This window comes from Podarcis vaucheri (genome assembly GCF_965113315.1).
Source record: "Podarcis vaucheri genome assembly, chromosome: 12".
Classification (NCBI taxonomy): Eukaryota; Metazoa; Chordata; class Lepidosauria; order Squamata; family Lacertidae; genus Podarcis; species Podarcis vaucheri.
In genome coordinates, this window is record NC_138750.1 from 55,986,635 (window position 1) to 56,009,225 (window position 22,591).

At 47.7% G+C, this 22,591-nt stretch overlaps 1 protein-coding gene across 2 annotated transcripts in view; it reads left to right on the forward strand.

Annotated features, from left to right (window-relative positions):
• The window catches only part of LOC309514909 (mitogen-activated protein kinase kinase kinase 3-like), a 107,070-nt gene that overhangs the window by 45,385 nt on the left and 39,094 nt on the right, over positions 1-22,591 (forward strand). For both annotated transcript variants that reach the window (XM_082192384.1, XM_082192385.1), the window contains exon 3: positions 10,289-10,398. In XM_082192384.1, the coding sequence (XP_082048510.1) occupies positions 10,289-10,398 (110 nt within the window). The remainder of the gene's footprint in view (positions 1-10,288; positions 10,399-22,591) is intronic.

Below are 22,591 nucleotides of genomic sequence, written 5' to 3' on the forward strand. Positions count from 1 at the left end.
GTCTTATGTAGATTTTTCAATTCCGTTGTTCTGTATGGCACAATGACAATAAAGGATATCGTATCGTATCTCTCAGCTCCCTGGAGGAATGTGTAAAATGTATACCACATGCTAGGTAAATATAAGGGTACCCCTGACAGTTAAGTCCAGTCGTGAACGACTCTGGGGTTGCGGCTTTACAGGCCGAGGGAGCCGGCGTTTGTCCGCTTCCGCAGACAGCTTTTCCGGGCCATGTGGCCAGCATGACTAAGCTGCTTCTGGCGAAACCAGAGCAGCACACGGAAATACTGTTTACCTTTCCGCCAGAGCGGTACCTATTTATCTACTTGCACTGCATGATTTTGAACTGCTAGGTTGGCAGAAGCTGGGACCGAACAACAGGAGCTCAACCCGTCATGGGGCCTCGAACCGCCGACCTTCCAATTGTCAAGTCCAAGCGGCGCAGTGGTTTAAACCACATTGCCTCCCGCGTCCCACCCTACCACATGCTAAGCCAAAGCTAAACATTTAAAGCACCCCCCCCTCCAGAGAAACCTGGGAACTGTAGTTTGTTAAGGGTACCGGGGGGGGGCTACAGTTTCCACAATTTTTTGCAGGCAAGGGGGAATGTGAACATATGGTGTATATGTCCTTTGTTGTGTCAAACACTACCACACATCTGCCCAGAGAAGGGATTCGGCTACACAGCTGCAAATAAAACATTTTAAATGTATTGTGACATGCAGTATACAAATATGACACTAGATGGCTACAGTGAGCTATGCAAAATTCAATGTATTTTTCCAAACTTTTTTTTTTTTTTAAAGGGATCTTCACAGCGGTTTTTTTATATGTACATAGATTCCACCAAGGAATCTGAGATTTGAAGCCACCTGGCTGCCTGTTTGCTGTTGCAGTAAAAAGTGAAGGCAGCATTTGTACAAACAGGACGTGTTAGCAGTCATTGTTTGCTCTTAGCAGCCACAAAGAGCCAAGACTGTGACGACTGCAGTTTCTTATCTTAATCCTAGGTTTTAATCCGTGACCGCAGAATGCTGAGGCTTTTGTTCAGTGATCACTTGGTGCCCTCTGGACTGCAGGGGTCTCCCATCCTCACATAAGCCACGTTTGAGCCTAAGTCCTTGGGGAAGGACCACCAAACTCACAGGTGGTCCTGTTGTGTTTCCAAGTTTTAAAATAGATAGGAGACCACAACTCTCTGGTGGTCTTTTCGGATCGATATTTTGAAAATATAGCGTTCTGTACTGAGTCTGCAAACCCTTTCCTCCTTTTGCCCCCGACCATCTGCCCCCTAAATCTTTCGAAACGGGGCGTTTCTGTTTCTTTTCCCATTGTTGATGGAAGCAGATCCTTGGAACCTACGGCAAATTTTCTCCCAACTAATAGCCTGCTAGCAAAGCCAACAATAACAGGCCTGTCTAGACCTTCCAAATGTTGCTAAGTTGTTCCTTCGTCTCTCCCATATTCCCCCCACATTTGACAGCTAAGCTGTTTGGGTGGTCTGACGCTGACCCTGTTTTCTCGCGGCTGTTTTCTCATCCGGCTCTCAAACGGCGAAGAACTACGAATGCAGATTCTCCTCTTAATGATTCCCCACGCACACGGACACACGTACACACAGGGAGGAGCAGAGCCTGGGAAATCTAGACAGGATCTGAGCCTTCCAGAGCTGTCACAACTAGGTTGGGGGGTGCAGGTGCTGGTATTCTGCCAGGTGGCTGAATCAGCGGCAGATTTGTGGCAAAGGTTCACGGGCTTGCGGTTAGGAATCTCAGGCAGGGCGGGAAAGCCCCAAGTCCAAGTGATAAGAAGGCAACCTCGGATCATGATTTCAAGCTGAAATTGGCACAGTTCAGTTTAAAAATGTTATGTGAATGAAAGGAGGGTGGTGGAAGAAGGCTATATTCTTTAAAACCCCAGCTCCTCAGGGTGCAGGTTCCGGGGGCCAGCTTTACCTGTTGGCTATCCGCCTCGTTAATGCTGCTAGGGCTGATGGGAGTTGTAGTTTAGCGACATCAGGCGGGCCAGAGGTTTTCCAGCCCTGCACTGGAGAGCAAGTCCCATTAAGCTCAATAATATTTACAGTGGTACCTCTGGTTGCGAATGGGATCTGTTCCAGAGCCAGTGTGGTGTAGTGGTTAAGAGCGGTAGACTCGTAATCTGGTGAACCGGGTTCGCATCTCCGCTCCTCCACATGCAGCTGCTGGGTGACCTTGGGCCAGTCACACTTCTCTGAAGTCTCTCAGCCCCACTCCCCTCACAGAGTGTTTGTTGTGGGGGAGGAAGGAAAAGGAGAATGTTAGCCGCTTTGAGACTCCTTAAAGGGAGTGAAAGGCGGGATATCAAATCCAAACTACTACTACTACTACTATTCTTCTTCTTCTTCTTCTTCTTCTTCTTCTTCTTCTTCTTCTTCTTCTTCTTCTTCCATTTGCAACATGAAAAGAGCGCAACCTGCAGCGGCGCGTCTGTGCACGCGCGGGTTGCAATTTGGCGCTTGTGCGCATGCGCGAAGCACGATTTAGCGCTTCTGGGTATGCGCGAGCGGCGAAACTCAGAAGTAACCCTTTCCGGTACTTCTGCTTCACCGCAGGACCTAACCTGAAAGAACGTAAGATGAAGCATACATAACATGAGGTATGACTGTATATCTCAGGAGACACGCGCAGGGTTGCGCTGTGAGTAAACAATCCTGAGCCAGCCAGTGGAGAAGACTTGGAAGCAGGGCTAATAGCACTTATTGTGCCTGTCATTTACTGTTCCCCCTCTCTCACATTAAATACTACGCTAGCAACATGGTTGTGAGGTGGAAAAAGCATTTAGGGTGTCTGTGTGTTTTATTTGAACAAAAAAATTTGATGGTTCATGTTTGCGGTAACAGGACTACATAGAATCACAGAAGTGTAGTTGGAAGGGACCTCAAGAGTCATCTAGTCCCAGTGGCGTAGCGTGGGGGGTGCAGGGGGGGCCGGCCGCACCGGGCGCAACATCTGGGGGTTAGGGTTAGGGGGCGCAAATCCACGGGTTAGGGGGCGCAAATCCACGGGTTAGGGGGCGCAAATCCACGGGTTAGGGGGCGCAAATTACTTGCCTTGCCCCGGGTGCTGACAACCCACGCTACGCCACTGTCTAGTCCAACCCGCTGTGATTCAGGAATCTCAGCGAAAGCACCCATGACAGATGGCCACCCAACCTCTGCTTAAAAAACTCCACCACCTCCTGAGGGAGTCCGTTCCACTGTCAAGACAGTGCATGTTTTCTTAAACTCAGCTTTTTGCAAATCTTCTCATTTCCTCTTGCAGGCCGAGAGGCAAAAGATAGCGTTTGAAAGCTAAGCAATGGGAGAGAAAGCCAAACGGGTTCTCAAGAACTGCTTGAAAAGGGAAGTTGAGGTGATGTGAAAGTCGGCGAGGGGAAGGCGCCACTTAGCTGGGGGTGCCGGGGGGGGGCGGGGAGTGAAGGTGGATGGACGAGTCCTATGGGTGGGGCAGGGGACGTGCTTGTTATTTTGCACTCATCTCAAAAATCACACCCAAAGGTGGTTTGGGGCAGAACGGTGCATTTTGAGGGGGTTTCCCTTGAAATGTTAATGCAGAGTCATCAGGGAGTGGCAGGCAGGAGTGGGTGCTTAAGACTTCCCCCTGCCCTCCTATTATCCCCTACAAAGGCACCCACGGACTAGGTTTTCTTCAATTCTCTCCCCCTGCAATTAGTCTCTGAAAATGCAAGCTTCTGCCTTCTGGAAGAAGGTACAGTGGCACCTCAGGTTAAGTACTTAATTCGTTCTGGAGGTCCGTTCTTAACCTGAAACTGTTCTTAACCTGAAGCACCACTTTAGCGAATGGGGCCTCCTGCTGCTGCCGCACCGCCAGAGCACGATTTCTGTTCTCATCCTGAAGCAAAGTTCTTAACCCGAAGCACTATTTCTGGGTTAGGGGAGTCTGTAACCTGAAGCGTATGTAACCCGAGGTACCACTGTACATGGTTATAAAGACTAGGACTAGCCGCCTGAGAAACAGTTTCTATCCAAATGCGATTTCGGTTTTAAACACAGTGTAAGGAGTCTCTATGGGAGTGTGTTGTATTTTAAAAATGGGGTATCAGAGTTTTTAGGGGGCTAACCAGGTTGGGATAGCTGGGATAGCAGGCGTGTTGGTTTTGAATGTCTTATGTAGACACCCCCCCCCCCAATTTCATTGTTCGGTATGGGACAATGACAATAAAGATTATCGTATCGTAACATATTGGGGTGTGTGTGTGAGGAGATAACTGGGGAGTACAGAAGATATGCAGCAACCCTCCCTCCTGTTGATTCACCCCCTTGAGTGTCCCCCAAAGCTTACACTAACATTATCCCAGTAAACAGTTTTATAGGACCACGTGTTCCCATGTCCTTGCATGCTAAACTGCCAGGGAGCATGTTTTAAGTGCTGGTTCTTAGAGAGCCAGTGTGGTATAGTGGTTAAGAGTGGTAGACTCGTAATCTGGTGAACCGGGTTCGCTTCCCCGCTCCTCCACATGCAGCTGCTGGGTGACCTTGGGCCAGTCACACTTCTCTGAAGTCTCTCAGCCCCACTCACCTCACAGAGTGTTTGTTGTGGGGGAGGAAGGGAAAGGAGAATCTTAGCTGCTTTGAGACACATTCGGGTAGTGATAAAGTGGGATATCAAATCCAAACATGCACCTGGGCTGTGCCGCTTCGCACTGCAAGCGGAGAGAGGGCTCACATCACCGAAACACTTCTCCATTGAGAGATGCTTGTGTTGCCATCCTCAGAGAAGACACAGAGAGAGCACTTGCCACTGGGAAACAGGCTTCTGGGGTCGTTGCCAGCCGTTCCCCACACATTTTCCGCCTTAACTCTTCAGCCTTAAGAACGAGGAATGTGCCAATGTTTTCAAATGCACCGGATACCGATGTCCTCGGTGAGCAGAAGGCAGACAGTCCTGTCTTAGTGCTGGCGCTGGGACTTGAGTTACGTTGCCTTCTGGCTTTTGTCTGTGTTGCTGTCCTGAATTCCTTGCCACGGCTGTCAATTTCAGCCCCTGGCACACAGCTCCCTCACCTTCCCCTGCCCCAAACTTAGTGAGGGGTCTTGTGCCAGCTGCTACCCCAGCAATGGTGTAGGTGCCAGGTGTAGATATCTAATGCTTATTTCCCCTAAACTGATTTTTGAATTTTGAATTTTTATACCGTTGTTATACTGAATTTTATGGTGCTTTTATAATTAAGTGTTTTAAATTTGTTGTTAGCTGCCCTGATCCTGGTTTTGAACCAGGAAGGGCGGAGTATAAATAAAAATTATTATTATTATTATTACTACTACTACTACTACTACTACTATTACCAAGACCCACACCCCAGCAGGAGGCACCCCACAACCCCTCAGAGCTCACTGCCCCTGCTTTCCTCCTCCTTTTTGCCACTGTTTCACTATTCTCTCTGAGTGGTCAGGAAATTGCAAGAAAGATGAGAGAGGGCAGTGAAGAGGGACCTCCAACTTGTGAGCCTGATCAGCCCCATCGGTCCTCCCCATTTGGCCTGTGAGGCTGCTTCCGTCTTGCCCTGCCAACCCAATATGCTACATCTGATGACGTCGGTTACGACTTCATGCGTGGAACAGGCAAAGGCGAGGCTGAAAAGCCGCGGGAGCAACAACGTGTGATGGCCTGGGACTTGGGCTTGGACTCAGAACTGGAGAAGTCTTGGTCCGCACCAGATCCTTTGTCTCAGGCGGCATCTGAACCGAGTATGGGTCCTGATTCTGAAGAGTCCCAGTCTGCACAGGTTCCCCTGCAACAAGCACCAGCTGGGCCGAGTCAGGGGCCGGAGCCTGCGCTGGCTCCAGATGCGCGGATGACCTCGTTGCCTCCAGCTGGGCCATCACTTACAGCTGCTCCACTACCAGTTGGGTCAGGGGAGGCTGAGGCGGCCCCTGGGTCTAGTAACACACCGACGTCTCCCGAGCTGCAGAGACTGAGGTCTGAGTGAAGGAGAGACCTGAGTACTCGCAGGAGGAGTGCTCGCCTTCGGGTGAGAAGGGAGGTGAGTCACTGGGGGATCAGGACCGGCCGTTACCCCATCAGAGATAAAAGGCTTCTGGACCTCACCCCAGGTTGTGGGAGCAACATTGCTGCTTGCTGGAACCAGCCTGTTACCCTGTGCCTGACCTTGCCTGGTTTCCTGCCTTGGCCCTGTTGGACTGACTCCTTGTGGAATCCTTGGATTCCGGACCAGACCTGGACCGCGTTGCTCGGGTTAACCCCCGGGCCCAGCACACAATGATCGGTTGTGTAAGCTCTGGGGATCAGCAGATCGCAGTGGCTTGCAAAGATTGCAACATATTCCACTTGCCTTGCACCCTGACCACAGATTCATAGAATCTTAGAGGTGGAAGAGACCCCGAGGGTCCTTTAATCCAATTTCCTGCAATGCAGGAATCTCATCCATAACAGATGGCCACCCAACCTCTGCTTAAAAACCTCCAAGGAAGGAGAGTCCACAGCCTCCCAAAGGAGATTGCGAAGGACGGTTCACAGCCAGTCATCCAAATGAATGGACTGCAGCGACAGAAGAAAACTAAATCAAAACTAACCTAGGACCAGCCCTGTCCAGGAAGATTGTTCCATAATTTGGCACTTCTAATAGTACGGATGCGGGTGGCACTGTGAGTTAAACCACAAAGCCTAGAACTTGCGAATCAGAAGGTCAGCAGTTTGAATCCCCGCGACGGGGTGAACTCCTGTTGCTCGTTCCCTGCTCCTGCCAACCTAGCAGTTCGAAAGCACGTCAAAGTGCAAATAGATAAATAGGTACCACTCCAGCGGGAAGGTAAACGGTGTTTCCGTGTGCTGCTCTGGTTCACCAGAAGCAGCTTAGTCATGCTGGCCACATGACCCGGAAGCTGTATGCCGGCTCCTTCGGCCAGCAAAGCGAGATGAGCGCCACAACCCCACAGTTGGCCACGACTGGACCTAAAGGTCAGGGGTCCCTTTACCTTTACCTAATAGCGGGGTGCCCTTTTTCTGATGTGGGACAATTGATCCCCATTCCCTGTTCTTGTGTCATTCTACATGCCTTCAAGTTGGCGGTTCTTTTTCTCACCTGGCATGTTTCAGAGTTCCCGGTCATACGCTACCTTTTTGCTGGTCAGTGAGGAACTTGTGTCCCTTATAAAGCACTTACTACAAAAGGCTTCGTGAACTCCACCTTGGAAAAAAGCTGTTGGGGCAGAGACTTGGAGAACATCGCAGCAGGTCCTGCTTGTTCTCGGAGGCAATTACTGGAAGGTTTGTTCCGTTCAAACCTGATCCGGATTCCACTTTTACAAGTTGGGATGGGTGGTCCTATTGGTTTCAGTTCTTTCAGTTTCTAATTTTTCAAGTCTTCAATTCAGTTCTTCGCATTTCTGCAACAATTTGTGGGTTGTTTATTTATTTAAATCCTCAGGAAAATTTCCCATCATTTTAGAGCACATTTCTCCTGACGTGCAAATGTTTGTATGCAGTTTTGCCGAATGCATACATTTTTGCTAAGCATATAGTGCATTTTGTGTGTGTTATTTTCACTAACACATGCATTTTCAGACACACTTTTTCTGCGCATTACTTGGCTGAAAAACCGCACCGCAAAATTCAGAGAACTGCAGATTTTGAAGTATGGATTTCAGTCCACAGATCATTTCAGAAAGTTCAGATTTGATAGGTTCGCTTTTAAATGCAAACGGAGTCAAATTTCTCCCCCTCCCACCCCTTACTGTTTGGATCTTGATTGAACTGGTTGCTCAAATAGCACACCTGCCCCTTCAGGGAAGCCTTTTGCTTTTGGGGGTGCGAGGTGGACCCTAAGAGCCAGGATGAATCCATTTCTGCCCAAGATCCTTTGTAAACAGGACTGAGTGAGCAGCAGCTTTGCAAGCTGTGATGCCAACTCTTCTGATCTGTCTTCTCCAATGAATTCTTATTATTATTGTTATTATTATTATTTTGGGAGGGCTTGGAGGTTGAGCATCGCTCCACCAATGCTTTAACAAACAAGTTTTCTTATTGTTTAAGCCACACACACGGGGCTGTCTGAAGTAGCATCCTGCCATCTATTTTTGTTTACAGAACTCAGGAGAAAGGGGTTTCCTGAAGTACAAATGTTTTTGGAGATCAAGCAGAGGGGGAAGCGACTCTTCCGCAAATCAGTGTGGTCTTCCCTGGTTAGTTCATCCTTCTGGACTGCTGCTGAGGGAGAAAAACACAGGGCTGTACATTTTCCAGTCACTGAAGGCAGATGTTGTCCCACAACTTAACACTTATTATTATTATTATTATTAGTCACACCTTCCATTGTCCTCCTTGCCACATTTTAGCAGAGGAGAGGTGCTCCTCCACCTTTGAAATGGGATTCATCCACAGTGGCTGCCTGCCATCTTAATCTGCCCAGAATGCAACACACCTGTTAAGTTGTGGATGAACATATCAGACGACACAGCAATTCTTCAAACAGCTCTTGTTTATTCACAGGCCAGAACTGAACTGAACTGAAGGGTTCAGCCAGCCTGCTTATATAGAGCTCCAATACAACGTAACTGTAACAACTTTCTGTAGCTATCCAATCACTGAATGTCACTTTCAATCCCTTATTTGCATATGTGGACCTGAACTATCTACAGTATCCCCCTGCTGGCCCAGAGTGAGAACTTCAGTACATAACAACACCAGTCCAGAGATTTGTGAAGACTTACCGGCTGCTGGGGCATCGCATTTGAGGCAATTTAAAATGGTGCACGGCCGCCGCAAACAGGAGCCAAGTTTAGCTCCTGTTGAGAAGTGACCCTGCTGCCCACCCGTGGCTAAAATCTCACCTGGGAGCCCTGCAAAGAGGGCATTAAGGTGGCACAGCAAAGCCAGAATGACCAGTCACCCTTCTAACACATGGGGACTCTTGGCCACGGCCGAAAGCCTTCGACTGCCTGGTTACTTGCAACCTGTGAACTGGTTCAGTGTTTCCATGCATAAAGGAAACATTTAGATTTGCAGCATCTTCTGCTGCTTCAGACCGCTGATGATCTTCTTTCTCTTGGGTGAGGAACCCCAGGGAAAGGGAATGACAGCTCCTTACCACTGACAATTACAGGACCACACTGCCCCATTCTGGTAATTTATGGAAGGGGATTCCCGGCTCAACCAGGGTAATACTCCTATTTTTTCCACCAAGCACCCCGTCAGAATTTTCTGAGAAACCTACAGGTATAGATTTCCTTTTTTAAAAAAAACCAGCAGCCCCTGTTTTTACTGATACTTATCAAAAGATATACGTACAAAAGTTCATACCCAATTCAAAGTATCTTTTTTTTATAATATGCCAGAATAAAAATCATAATCTAAAAAAGGAACAGGGGCAAAAAGGAAAAAAAGAGGAGCGAAGGGGGAATAGGGAGAGAAAAAGAGAAAGGGAAGAAATATATATCAGCTAAATATAGTATTCACTCATTAGCATCCAGCTATTCTGTTTTCTATAAGCCAATGTTTTTTCAATCTTCAAATCCAAATGTTACGAGTTCATTTTCTCTTACGCACAAAAAAGTCCATAAGAAGTTTCTAGTCCTTATTAAACGTCAATAATAATTTTTCTCTAATGAAACCCGTTAATTTTGCCATCTCAGAACAGTCCAATGATTGTATCAACCATCTTTCCATCTTTTTGTGTGTAAAACTCGCCGCTGTAATCATATACTGGAATAATCTTCCACTGTCCTTTTCCAGTTGTGTATCCATTAACCCTAAAAGAAAAAAAGTTCTGGCTTCAATTGGATATTAACCTTTAAAATCTGCAATATCAATGCACGTATTTGTACCCGATATTTTTTTTTAAGCCTTTTCTACATGTATAGATTTCGCAGTCTGCCACACTGGCACTTATGGCTGATTTTTTAAAAAAATGTACTGAAGAGTCACTGTCTGAAAATACAAACAAATTTGCAACTATATAAATTGTGTGAAGTGTTCTCATTTAAACTCACTTATCTCTCTGCACATACTTGATTCTCGTTGTAGACTTCCTTTCTGCTCTGCTAGTAATAAAAGATTCTTGCCGTAGCTTATTTTACACATGTGGGAATCTCGGATCACTCGTTCTTGAATTAGCCTCTGCCCCGGTCTTCTAACCCAATTGCTGATATTGAGAAAAATCCGCATATTATTATCATTATTTTTAAGTGCTGTGGTATGGGCCTTGGAGAGGTCCAGAAGGAGAGAGCTTCAGGTTTCACAAGACTAAATCTATTTCCTTTCTTTTGCAGACGAAGAGGAGGCGCTCAACTCTATTATGAAAGATCTCGCAGCCTTGGGCAAATGCGGAGGCCTATTGGACACTAACCGGAACAAAAACCACGTCTATTCCAACAAACAGGTGAGTTGAGTTGCAGGGAACACCTTCCTACAGGGCTCAAACGTTGTGCTTTCTCAAACACCGGATTATGGTCCATTAGGATGAATGGGGTACTTCCCCCACCATCCTTAATCTGACCCTCAGCTAGCCATCGCCTGCCTGCCTTTCTGCTTGCAACTGGCGGTATTCAATGATGTTTTACTCTAGAGTAGACCCATTGAAACTAATGAACTGCCTGTTAGGCTCCCTCCTTCATTTTAGTCTTGGTAAAACTCAGCACGGAGGAAGATCCCGGTGGCGAGACCAGAGTTAGTTGTTTTTTAAAAAATAAATTAAATTTATTTATTTGGTTTTTCAGATTAAAATTTCACAATCACAGGTCCAGCATACAACATAAAAACGAGATTCCAATGAATCTCCTGGACTTCCCTCCTTCCCTTTGTGGGTCCTGTTATTAATCGTTTCCTCCTGCATCTTTTATAATACAGTGGTACCTCTGGTTGTGAACGGGATCCGTCCCGGAGGCCCGTTTGCAACATGAAAGGAATGCAAGCCGCAGCGGCGCGTCTGCGCACGCACGGGTTGTGATTCGCCGCTTCTGCGCATGCGCTGACATCATATTGCACATCTGCGCGAACGGCGAAACCTGGGAGTAACCCTTTCCGGTGCTTCTGGGTCGCTGCAGGACATAACCTGAAAGAATGTAACATGAAGCAGACGTAACATGAGGGATGACTGTAATCCAAATATTTTATCTCTCCATTGTATCCAAAATCCGCCATTAAACTACGAGTGATATTCCAGTCCTACTAACTGTTTACAATGGTCTTTAAGATAAGTTTTCAATTTTCCCCATTCCTTATTAAAATCTTGCTCTTCCTTCTTTCTGATTATCATTTTAGCCATTTTGGCATATTCCATCAACTTGATCTGCCATTCTTTCCTGGTAGGGACTTTATCTTCTTTCCATCACTGGCACCGACAGCGACAAGCAGAGCTAACTAACTCTGGTCTCCTAGAGAGACCAGAGTCCGTTGTCTCCCCTTGTCGTTTGGTCTGGTTCCACCTAGTGTCGGTCTTCCCCGTAGCACAGTAATGCACAGCTGCTTGACAGAAGCTCAAAATTCATCTTTCCGTGTCCACACACATTCTCCAGAGCAGCCTTTCTCAACCTTTGGGCCCCCAGATGTTGTTGAACCACAACTCCCATCACCCCTAGCTAGCAAGGCCAGAGCTCAGGGATGATGGGAGTTGTAGTCCAACAACATCTGGGGACCCACAGGTTGAGAACTGCTGCTCCAGGGTGTCACTAGATTTGACGGCTGCTGAAAAGGATCCAAGATGTTCAGCAAACCCAAACAGCTGCAGTGATGTCCGATGACCCCGTGAGACTTGGTTGGCTTGGGGATGGGGGTGGGTTAACTTTTTATGAAAGGTGACGGTTGAAGGCAGGAGACCACCCTGGAATGATCTGCAGAACGGCTTGAAAGTCGGGTTTTGTTCAACGAGTTGTGTGCTTTCTTTTGTAAAAGCTGCACCTTCCTTGTTTTCCTTTTTCACATGTTCCACACACACACCGGGCATTTTCTCAGATATCTGGCCTCCCCTCTTTCCAAACTCTCTGTGCCATATCCTCCTTGCATCAACCATTGATTTCTGGGAGACCTGAAGCAAAGGTTTGCCGTGGAACTGCCTTGTGCTTTTTAGCAGCCGATGGTTGCAGCAGGTGTCAACAGGTGAGTGTGGAAATAAGACACCTCACCTTCTGACAACTGTGCTGTGTGTGCATGTATGTGTGTATAAAAATGGCAAGGAGGAGGAGAGCTGCTTAGCCATGTCTTCACCTTGCCATTTTCCAATCGAGATAGCTCTCCTCCCCTGCCATCTTACCTTCCCTCTGTGGGATTTTGATTGTGCATCGACCATCCCATGGGGCAGTGAAATATACTCGGAGTATAGTAGTGAGGAATGGAAGTTCCCCCGAAATGTCTGCTTTATATACATTATTTACACAATGGGCTGCACGTGATTGGCTAGTTCCGGGATTCTCCTGTAGGCCAATCAGGTTGCGGATTCATTTCCACCCGGAGTTGGATTGGGTGGCTCCTGCGGGCCAATCAGACTGCTGCATTCTGAATCCTATTGTTCTAGGACCAATCAGACTGCTGCATTCTGAATCCTATTCAACTCAGTACATAACAGGCAGAAAAGTCACCTGGGCAGGGGTGGAATTCATTTGGAGCATAGAAATGTAAAGCAATGAAAAAAGGTGAGGCACCCACACACACTTATCAGCTTCCAATAGCTCCCTCACAAAGTGGCATTTGGAAAAAGGACTACCAGCAAATTTGCTTCCATGTAACATAGTTTGGTCCTGTGTGTGTTACCCAACATTCTGTCCGCATTGCGGACAGCCTCTAATATTCCTGAAAAAGGGGTTGTAGTCCATTTCAACACTGTGGCAGGGGATGGCACAGATGTTTTTGCTCATCTCAGGCTTTCTGCTACCCATAATGCCCCTCATGCCTTGGTCAGATTGCCCTTCTGCTACCCATAATGCACCACACCCTCTGCCCAGAATGCCCTCCGCTCCTTCTTATATCTGTGATCCTCTGCCCACAGAAAACATTCGGTTCCTCTCTGCGAGTTTCCGAACAGCCCGCTGCAACTTTTAACTGCGTACTCTGTGTTTTATTATAAACAGCAGCTATTTCTTCAGGGAATGCTGCATGAGATCATGATTCACCTCATTCAGAGGCGCTTTGTTATTATTATTTTCTCTCTCTCCCCCCAGTTTTTTCCAACAGTTCTCTTAATCTAAACCAGCCAGCTTGGCTCTTTCCAAACCTCCTTCAAAAGCTGTAATGAGAGCTGAGCAGAAATTCACTAGATCCTTGAGTGCGCGCACACACACACACACATATATATTACACGCATTGAACGTAAACATACATCAAAACAGTGGTCGCCATGGTTTTTTCCTCCCTTGGGATGAGGCCATCTTCTTCCTGCCCTCGTTTTCTAAAAGACAGGCGTACATACCAGTGATTCCACTGCTAATGTAGCTGTCAGTCTTGCTCCTTCCCCCCTTTCTTTAGGTTAGCTTGCGGATGATGGAACTATCAAGGACTATTCGTCTTGAGAGCTATACATCACCTCCAAATTTAGAGGCAGAATTGCTTGGGAAGAAGCCCTTTCCCTGTAAACAAATGGCTGACCACTTTGGAAAATGGGATGCTGGACCCTTTGCCCTGATCAAACAGGACGCTTCTCACATTCTAATGGGCTGCCTTCCTTTTATTGCTATTCCCAGAAGTCATTTGCTGTTGTTGTTTAGTCGTTTAGTCATGTCCGACTCTTCGTGACCCCATGGACCAGAGCATGCCAGGCACTTCTGTCTTCCACTGCCTCCCGCAGTTTGGTCAGGCTCATGCTGGTAGCTTTGAGAACACTGTCCAACCATCTCGTCCTCTGTCGTCCCCTTCTCCTTGTGCCCTCCATCTTTCCCAACATCAGGGTCTTTTCCAGGGAGTCTTCTCTTCTCATGAGGTGGCCAAAGTATTGGAGCCTCAGCTACAGGATCGGTCCTTTCAGTGAGCACTCAGGGCTGATTTCCTTCAGAATGGAGAGGTTTGATCTTCTTGCAGTCCATGGGACTCTCAAGAGTCTCCTCCAGCACCATAATTCAAAAGCATCCGTTCTTCGGCGATCAGCCTTCTTTTTGGTCCACCTCTCACTTCCATACATCACTACTGGGAAAGCCATAGCTTTAATTATACGGACCTTTGTTGGCAAGGTGATGTCTCTGCTTTTTAAGATGCTGTCTAGGTTTGTCATTGCCTTTCTCCCAAGAAGCAGGCGTCTTTTAATTTCGTGGCTACTGTCACCATCTGCAGTGATCATGGAGCCCAAGAAAGTAAAATCTCTCACTGCCTCCATTTCTTTCCCTTCTATTTGCCAGGAGGTGGTGGTACCAGTGGCCATGATCTTCGTTTTTTTGATGTTGAGCTTCAGACCATATTTTGCGCTCTCCTCTTTCACCCTCATTATAAGGTTATTTAATTCCTCTTCACTTTCTGCCATCGAGGTTGTGTCATCTGCATATCTGAGGTTGTCGATATTTCTTCCGGCAATCTTAATTCCGGCTTGGGATTCATCCAGTCCAGCCTTTCGCATGATGAATTCTGCATATAAGTTAAATAGAAGTTAAAATAAGTTAAAATAAGAAGTCATAGACTTGTTGATTTGGAAGGGACACCGAGGGTCATCTAGTCTAACCCCCTGCAATGCAGGAATCTCAGCTAGATCATACGTGATAGGTGGCCATTCAACATCTGCTCAATAACCTCCAAGGAAGGAGAGTCCACGACTTCCCTGGGGAGTCTGTTCCACTGTCAAACAGCTCTTACTGTCAGAAATTATGCCTGTGGTCAGTTGGTCAGTGTGTGGTGCTGGTAACACCAAAATCACAGGTTCGATCCCCATATGGGCCACCTGCATATACTGTATTGCCTGGGGTTGGGCTAGATGACCTGTAATGTGTATGGATTGCTCGTGCATAAGTTGCCGCCTCTCCAGGCTTTGTTGCCTTGCTAAACCTTTCAGTCTGGACAGCCCTTCACTTTGTGGCTGCCTCAGTCGCTAGCAGAATCCGTCAGTGGGCGTTTCTTAAATCTTTTCCAACATAAAAGTTGTTTGACACCCAGTCTCCTCCTACTCTCTCTGCGCGGAAGTCTTCTGCGCAGGGTGGGCGTGGGTAGCGGAGGACCCGTGCTCTCCCCGCTTGTGTCCGGTGAAGAGTCCTGGAGCCCTCTCACCGATTCCCCCATCAGCCCCTCTATATCCCTGGTGTTGCGCTGATTTGCTTCCCCATCTGCGGAGCTGCCTCTCTCCCTGCTGGGCCCTTCTCCAGCATCATTTGAGAGCCTTCCCTCCACCTCTAGCTCTGATGTCAGTTCCCTAACATGACCCTTAGGGTCCCTTCCAACTATGCAGTTCTATGTTTAGTCAGAATCTCCTGTCTTGTAACTTGAAGCCATTGGTTTGGGTCCTACCCTCCAGAACAGGAAAAACAACAACAACCAAGCTTGCTCCATCCTCTGTCTGAAAGCCCTTTCGATATTTGAAGATGGCTATCCTCTCATTCTCCTGTTTTCCAATCTTAACATCTCCAACTCCTTCAACCGTTCCTCATAAGGCTTGGCTTCCAGACCCTTGATCACCAGAACTGGACACAGTATCCCTGCTGTGGTCTAACCAAGACAGGACAGGACAGTGCTAATGGCTTCCCTTGATCAGGAAACTAGACTGTGGTTGATGCAGCCTAGAATAGCATTAGCTTTTTTTGCTGCTGCATCACTGTTGACATGGGTGGAATGTGTCCTTGAAATCAGGTAACGCCTCTTGCCTGTCAGGATGGATAATATAAAGAGGAGCATGAGGAGGTGTTGGAAGTTAGGTAGAGTATGAAGGTAAATTTGCCTTTGTTGCTCCATTGACCTTTGCTCTAGGGTTTGGGGTTTTTTTGGGGGGGAGCAGGATGGTGGGGGCAGCCATTCCCTCCACCCCAAAGAATGCTCCAGAAATGATGCTGCGTTGTGATGTAGCGTTCTGCCGAAAACAGGCCTCCCTGCAATGAATTGACTTGCTTGCATGATGTGCTTAACACTAGCCTCTTGGGCCAGATGAACGAGTCTAAGCCACACATAGCAAGACAACAGTGTTCTTGTAAGCTTTCCTTTGGCAAGGGCCCTGCAGGAGTTAGGGCGCATCTAAGTTCTTCGCCGATTAAAAAACAATTTCTGACTAATTAATCTTTAACAGGTGAGGAATTAGGGTAAACAAAGAAACAAGTCCAGTTCTGGGCACCACAATTCAAGAAGGACACTGACAAACTGGAACGTGTCCAGAGGAGGGCAACCAAAATGGTCAAAGGCCTGGAAACGATGCCTTATGAGGAACGGCTAAGGGAGCTGGGCATGTTTAGCCTGGAGAAGAGGAGGTTAAGGGGTGATATGATAGCCATGTTCAAATATATAAAAGGATGTCACATAGAGGAGGGAGAAAGGTTGTTTTCTGCTGCTCCGGAGAAGCGGACACGGAGCAATGGATCCAAACTACAAGAAAGAAGATTCCACCTAAACATTAGGAAGAACTTCCTGACAGTAAGAGCTGTTCGACAGTGGAATTTGCTGCCAAGGTGTGTGGTGGAGTCTCCTACTTTGGAGGTCTTTAAGCAGAGGCTTGACAACCATATGTCAGGAGTGCTCTGATGGTGTTTCCTGCTTGGCAGGGGGTTGGACTCGATGGCCCTTGTGGTCTCTTCCAACTCTATGATTCTATGATTCTATGATTCTATGATTCTAAGTCGAGGAGTACAGTGGTGCCCCGCAAGACGAATGCCTCGCAAGACGGAAAACCTGCTAGATGAAAGGGTTTTCCGTTTTGGAGGTGCTTTGCAAAACGAATTTCCTATGGGCTTGCTTCACAAGACGAAAATGTCTTGCGAGTTCCTGCGGGGGTTTTTTTTCTCCCCCCCCTTTTTCCCAAGCCGCTAAGCCACTTATCAGCTGATCCGCTAAGCCGCTAAACCGCTTATCAGCTGATCTGCTAAGCCGCTAATAGCGCTAATCCGCTAATGGGCTTGCTTCGCAAGACGAAAAAACCACAAGACGAAGAGACTTGCGGAACGGATTCTTTTCGTCTTGCGAGGCACCACTGTATTATCTGAATTTTCCTTTTCTCCAGCCACAAAAGATGCGAGGACACTGGTCCTTTTCTGCGTCTGTTTGTTTGTTGGGTGTTTATGTCTGTGTGTGTCCCTACCTCCTATTAAAGTGAGTTAGGAGGCCAGCTTAGCTTCTCCCCCAGTTTCCTCCTGAGGCAATGGGCTCACGGCACTTGCCCTGACATCCCACGCCAGCCTGTTGAGTGGTGGAAAGCTAGCTCCCACTGACCCTACCATTGGCACACTTCCGAGAAGTCCTGGCCAACGCCCGAGTCTTCCACAGCTTCCCCAAGAAGTAGCTGTCCTTGCCCGGCGATGGGATTTCGTCACATGTTAGCAAGATGTCCTGGCCTGGGGTGACCTGCCTGGGCACATTTCTCATGGCAAGGCCCTCCACAAGCTTGCCACAAACCCTGATTTTGCTTCCAGGATGCTACCAGCAGGAAGGAAAGAGGCAGCTGGCCAGGAGTTTCTGGCTAAGAAAGTGACCCTGTACCAGGGGGAGAGGGATCTTGTACTTTGCTCCTTCCTGATGGATGAGTTTGATGCAATGGGAGGGAAACAGATAAAACCGGGGGGACTTTGGAGCATATTTTCTTTTCTTGTGATTTTGGCATTTATGCCAGAAGACAATTATTAGAGGTCTCAATAGGCTGATTTCTTTGCCACCAACGGTTCAGGACCTGCTTTCGGACAGGAATGATCAAATTACTTTAATAGTGGCTGAATTTTTGAGTGCTGTCCATGTAGAAAGACTGGGTCATTATAAAAAGAATTAGTGGTTCTTAATTGAGCAGGGATTCGGTAGTGCTGTATTGTATCATTTATGCAAATTGATTTTCTATGGAGTTAAAGATCTGACCGGGACAAACCTTGTTATGTTCAGCTCGTATTTTGCACAATTTGTATACTGTGTCTGTTTGATAATGTGTGGTTTGCTATTCCTAATAAAGGATAACTTTACTAAAACGGGGGGGAGGGGCTTTTGGAGCAGGGGGACACATTTATTTATTTATGAGTGGGGATTCGAACCCTGCTCTCCCGAGTCTGACACTCTAGCTGTGACACCACACTGGTTGTCTTTATGGGGAACTTTTCAGGAGCCACAGGGCAATGGCGAATGGGGCCCAGGGCCGTCCTGTCCCATTTCACAGCCTGAGACAAAATGCAACGGCGCTGTTGCATTCCCTCCCTGCTCCTGCCGTCAATGTCTTGCTTAATGGGGTCAACAATGGCAGTGGCTTCCAGCAAGATCTCAGGGAGCGCTGGCAGTATAGCTGCCGTATGACCCTGCTGGGGGTGCTGGGCATTGCCCCATGGTATTCCGCCGCCCGAGGCGGCTGCTTCAGTGGGCTGGCCCTGGTGGGGTCAAAGGCCAAGGTGGCCAGATCAATGGGTGCTTCTTCTTATGTCTTACGTCCAGCCACATTAAAGGTAAAGGGACCCCTGACCGTTAGGTCCAGTCGTGGCCGACTCTGGGGTTGCGGCGCTCATCTCGCTTTATTGGCCGAGGGAGCTGGCGTACAGCTTCCGGGTCATGTGGCCAGCATGACGAAGCCGCTTCTGGCGAACCAGAGCAGCGCACGGAAACACCGCTTACCTTCCCGCTGGAGCGGTACCTATTTATCTATTTCAAGCCAAGGGTGCCGGCGTTTGTCCACAGACAGCTTTCCGGGTCATGTAGCCAGCATGACTAAACCACTTCTGGCGCAATGGAACACCGTGACGCAAACCAGAGCGCACGGAAACGACATTTACCTTCCCGCTGGAGCAGGACCTATTTATCTACTTGCACTTTGACGTGCTTTCGAACTGCTAGGTTGGCAGGAGCAGGGACCGAGCAATGGGAGCTCACCCCGTCGTGGGGATTCGAACCGCCGACCTCCTGATCGGCAAACCCTAGGCTCTGTGGTTTAACCCACAGCGCCACCCGCGTCCCTTACATAAAAGTTGGACGTCTCTATATACAAAAAGACATATTCCCATCCTCGCGTTTACCCTGCGAAGGGTACAGAATCCACCCGTTTCAAATGAAGTTGATCTTTGGGCCCCTTTTTCTCAAATAGTTGTTTTCCTAGCGAGCGACACTTGAGTGCGGGGGAATTCGAAATCCTGCAAATCTTTTCTCTCCCCCCCCCTTTTTGCATCTGGCTCTCTCGCATTTCTCTCCTCGCTAGCCAAGTGCTGTTATGTGAGAGGCGGCTGGTGTGTTTTCTTTGGCCCTCGTCCAGAGGAGGTCACTCTTGTTGTTATTGTTTCATTCCGGAGAAGAAGGATGCAGTCATTATTTCCCCCTCTCTTCTGGGGCTCTTCTGGGGCTGTTTTAAACAAGTGCTCTGGCGATTTCCAGCAACACGTTGTTCCTAAACAGAGTTGTTCTGGTCAGCAGAAACGGTGTCGAGTCTTGCAGGCGGGGGTGGCAGCTCAAAGCTCTCTTGCTCAGCGAAGTAAACGGCGCTCACTGCATAAAAGCTCAGATTTCTGCGCCTGGTAATTCTGTAGGACACTTCCAGGACATATGATTTGCATGGGGAGGGCTGTATGCCTTACATCTAGGACAGGGGTGTCAAACTCAAATTCATCGGGGGCCGCATCAGCAGTTTGGTCACCCTCAAAGGGCCGGTTGTATCTATAGGACTCAATATGCGCTCAATATAAAAACAAGGGGAGGTTTCCTGAATGCATGTAAAGTGGAGGTTTCCTGTGTAGAACGGCCGGCGCCGCTAGAGGGCAGACGTTCTCTGGCTTGTAGGCTGCTGCGCATGCGCTGAAGAGGCGGCTTTCTTGTGTCAAAAAAGAAGAAGCGAGAATAAAAGGTGAAGGCTGGCGGCGGCTACACGGGCCACATGACGAGGTCTGGCGGGCCGGATTCGGCCCGCGGGCCTTGTGTTTGACACCCGTGATCTAGGAGGTCTGGGGTTCAATCCCCGGTGTCTCCAGGCAAGACTGAGAGAGACTTCTGCCTGGAACCCTGGAGAGCTGCTGCCAGTCAGTGAAGACAATACTGAGCTAAATGGACCAATGATCTGACTCAGCACAAATCAGCGTCCTCTGTTGCTCCTTTTGCATTTTGCAGCCAGGATCAAGGAGGCCATGTGATTCGTGAGCAGAGAGATGGGGAGGGAACCACCTGAATACGAGTTTTTGTGTGTGGCTCATTATTATTATTATTATTATTATTATTATTATTATTATTATTATTATTAATATACCGCCCTATACCCAGGGGTCTCAGGGCGGATCACAGGATAAAATCAAGATACAGTCGTACCTTAGATCCCGAACGCCTTGCGAGTCAAATGTTTTGGCTCCCGAACGCCGCAAATCTGGAAATGCGAATGTTCTTCGGAACCCGAACATCCCGACGCAACTTCCGCAACTTACGATTGGCTGCAGATGCTTCCTGCAGCCGTTTGGAAGCCGCGCCTTGGTTTCCGAACGTTTTGCAAGTCGAAGGGACTTCCAGAACCGATTCTGTTCAACTTCTGAGGTACCACTGTATAAAACCACAAAATAAATAATCAAAGTAAAAAGAACAACCCAATAGCCCCCCCCCCCAAAGCACATTTCAAAAGGGCATAGGATGTAAATCAGATCAACCAAAGGCCTGGTTAAAAAGGAACATTTTTTCCTGGCGCCTAAAGGTGTATAATGAAGGCACCAGGCGAACGTCCTTGGGGAGAGCATTCCACAGGCAGGGAGCCACAACAGAGAAGGCCCTGTTCTGTTGTTGCCACCCTCCTTATAGGTTCCCCCCCCTCCCATTTTAAAAGCTGTATCAGTAACCAGAATGTCACAAAATAGTGGCAGTTTTCAAGTTCTTCAAAACCCTGATGAAATGTAGGATGGGAGCATGGAAACTATGCTCTGGGCAAAGTATGAGTAAAAGATAAGGAGCGTTTTCAGGAAGAGACGTCACCCCACTCGCCCATCTAGGAATTCTCCTTATTTGATAGAAAGCAACATGTGGCTGATCTTTCCAAGCCCTGCTTTATCCAGGGTAGGGAATACATTTTTTTCCACCCAGAAAAGAAAGGAAGGGAGGAGAGAGATGACGCTGTAATTTATTTTTGTATTTATTTATTTCTGAAAAATCTATTAATAGGGGGGCCCTACAACCAATGGGCTTTGCTGCTTGGTTTCAGGCCACAAGGAATGTGTACGCTTGCTAGGGATGTGGGGGAAATTCAGTCCCGTTCATGCTGAAAGGTGAACCTTCCAAATCCATACTTTCTGAAGCATCACGGAAACCAAAGCCCAGACAATGCTTCGAAATTTGGAGTGCATATCTCTAGCCATGTAATGTCCACAAAAATACACATTTACTAGGGTAATTGCTTGTAAAACACTTAGAACAGGGGTCAGCAAACTTTTTCAGCAGGGGGCCGGTCCACTGTCCCTCAGACCTTGTGGAGAGCTGGACTATATTTTTTTGGGGGGGGGGGGAATGAACGAATTCCTATGCCCCACAAATAACCCAGAGATGCATTTTAAATAAAAGGACATGTTCTACTCATGTAAAAACATACTGATATCCAGACTGTCCGCAAGCCGGATCCGGCCCCCAGGCCTTAGTTTGCCTACCCATGACTTAGAAGTTTTGCCACAATCAAGGAATATATGCATTTTCTAAAATAATATAAAATATGCATGAACACATGTGCATTAACAAAACAGTACCAAGTTGCATTACATCAGGGGAAATTGCTGTGCAAAAAAAAACATATATTAGGAGAAATTGCAAGGGGGGAATTGCATATTAGAAGAAATTTGCACTAAAATGCTGATGAATTTTCACGAGGACTTAAAAAAAAAAAGAATTGCGAACTGATGCAGACATGTGGAGAACTGAACTGAGTTTAAGTCTAGAAAAAATGAGAAACCGAATTGACACATACCCAACTCCCTGTCCCTATGAAGTGGATTGACAAAACCCCAGGACTTCAGGACTGCAACTCTAGGGTGTGTTGGGAAACCAGGACTGCGATCCATTTGTAGTATGTAAACTTTCCACTTGTATTAAGGTCCGATAATTGCTCACAGAAGCACTTCCATCTCTGGAAAGCAGCATAGGCAAACTAGCTAAGTTTCCCGTGCCCCTCTGGCATCAACCAGGCCTTCCCAACGTCCATCTCTTAAGGCAGGCATCCTCAAACTCAGCCCTCCTGATTTTTTCTGCCTACAACTCCCATGATCCCTAGCTAGCAGGACCAGTGGTCAGGGATGATGGGAACTGTAGTCTTAAAACATCTGGAGGGCCGAGTTTGGGAAGCCTGTCTTAAGGCTTACAAACTTTGGCCATCTGCTCTTTCTAGAACTCTAGAATTCTTTTCTGGAAGCCCAGCAAAGAGATCTCTGGTCCAGAATGGGCCTGCACCACTTGCGACCTGTCACGACAGACACAGCCAACTGACCTTGCCTGGCTCTTGGCACCGTTCTCCTGCAACCTCTGCCAGGGCCAGATCTCCAGCAAAGCACCTTTCTGGT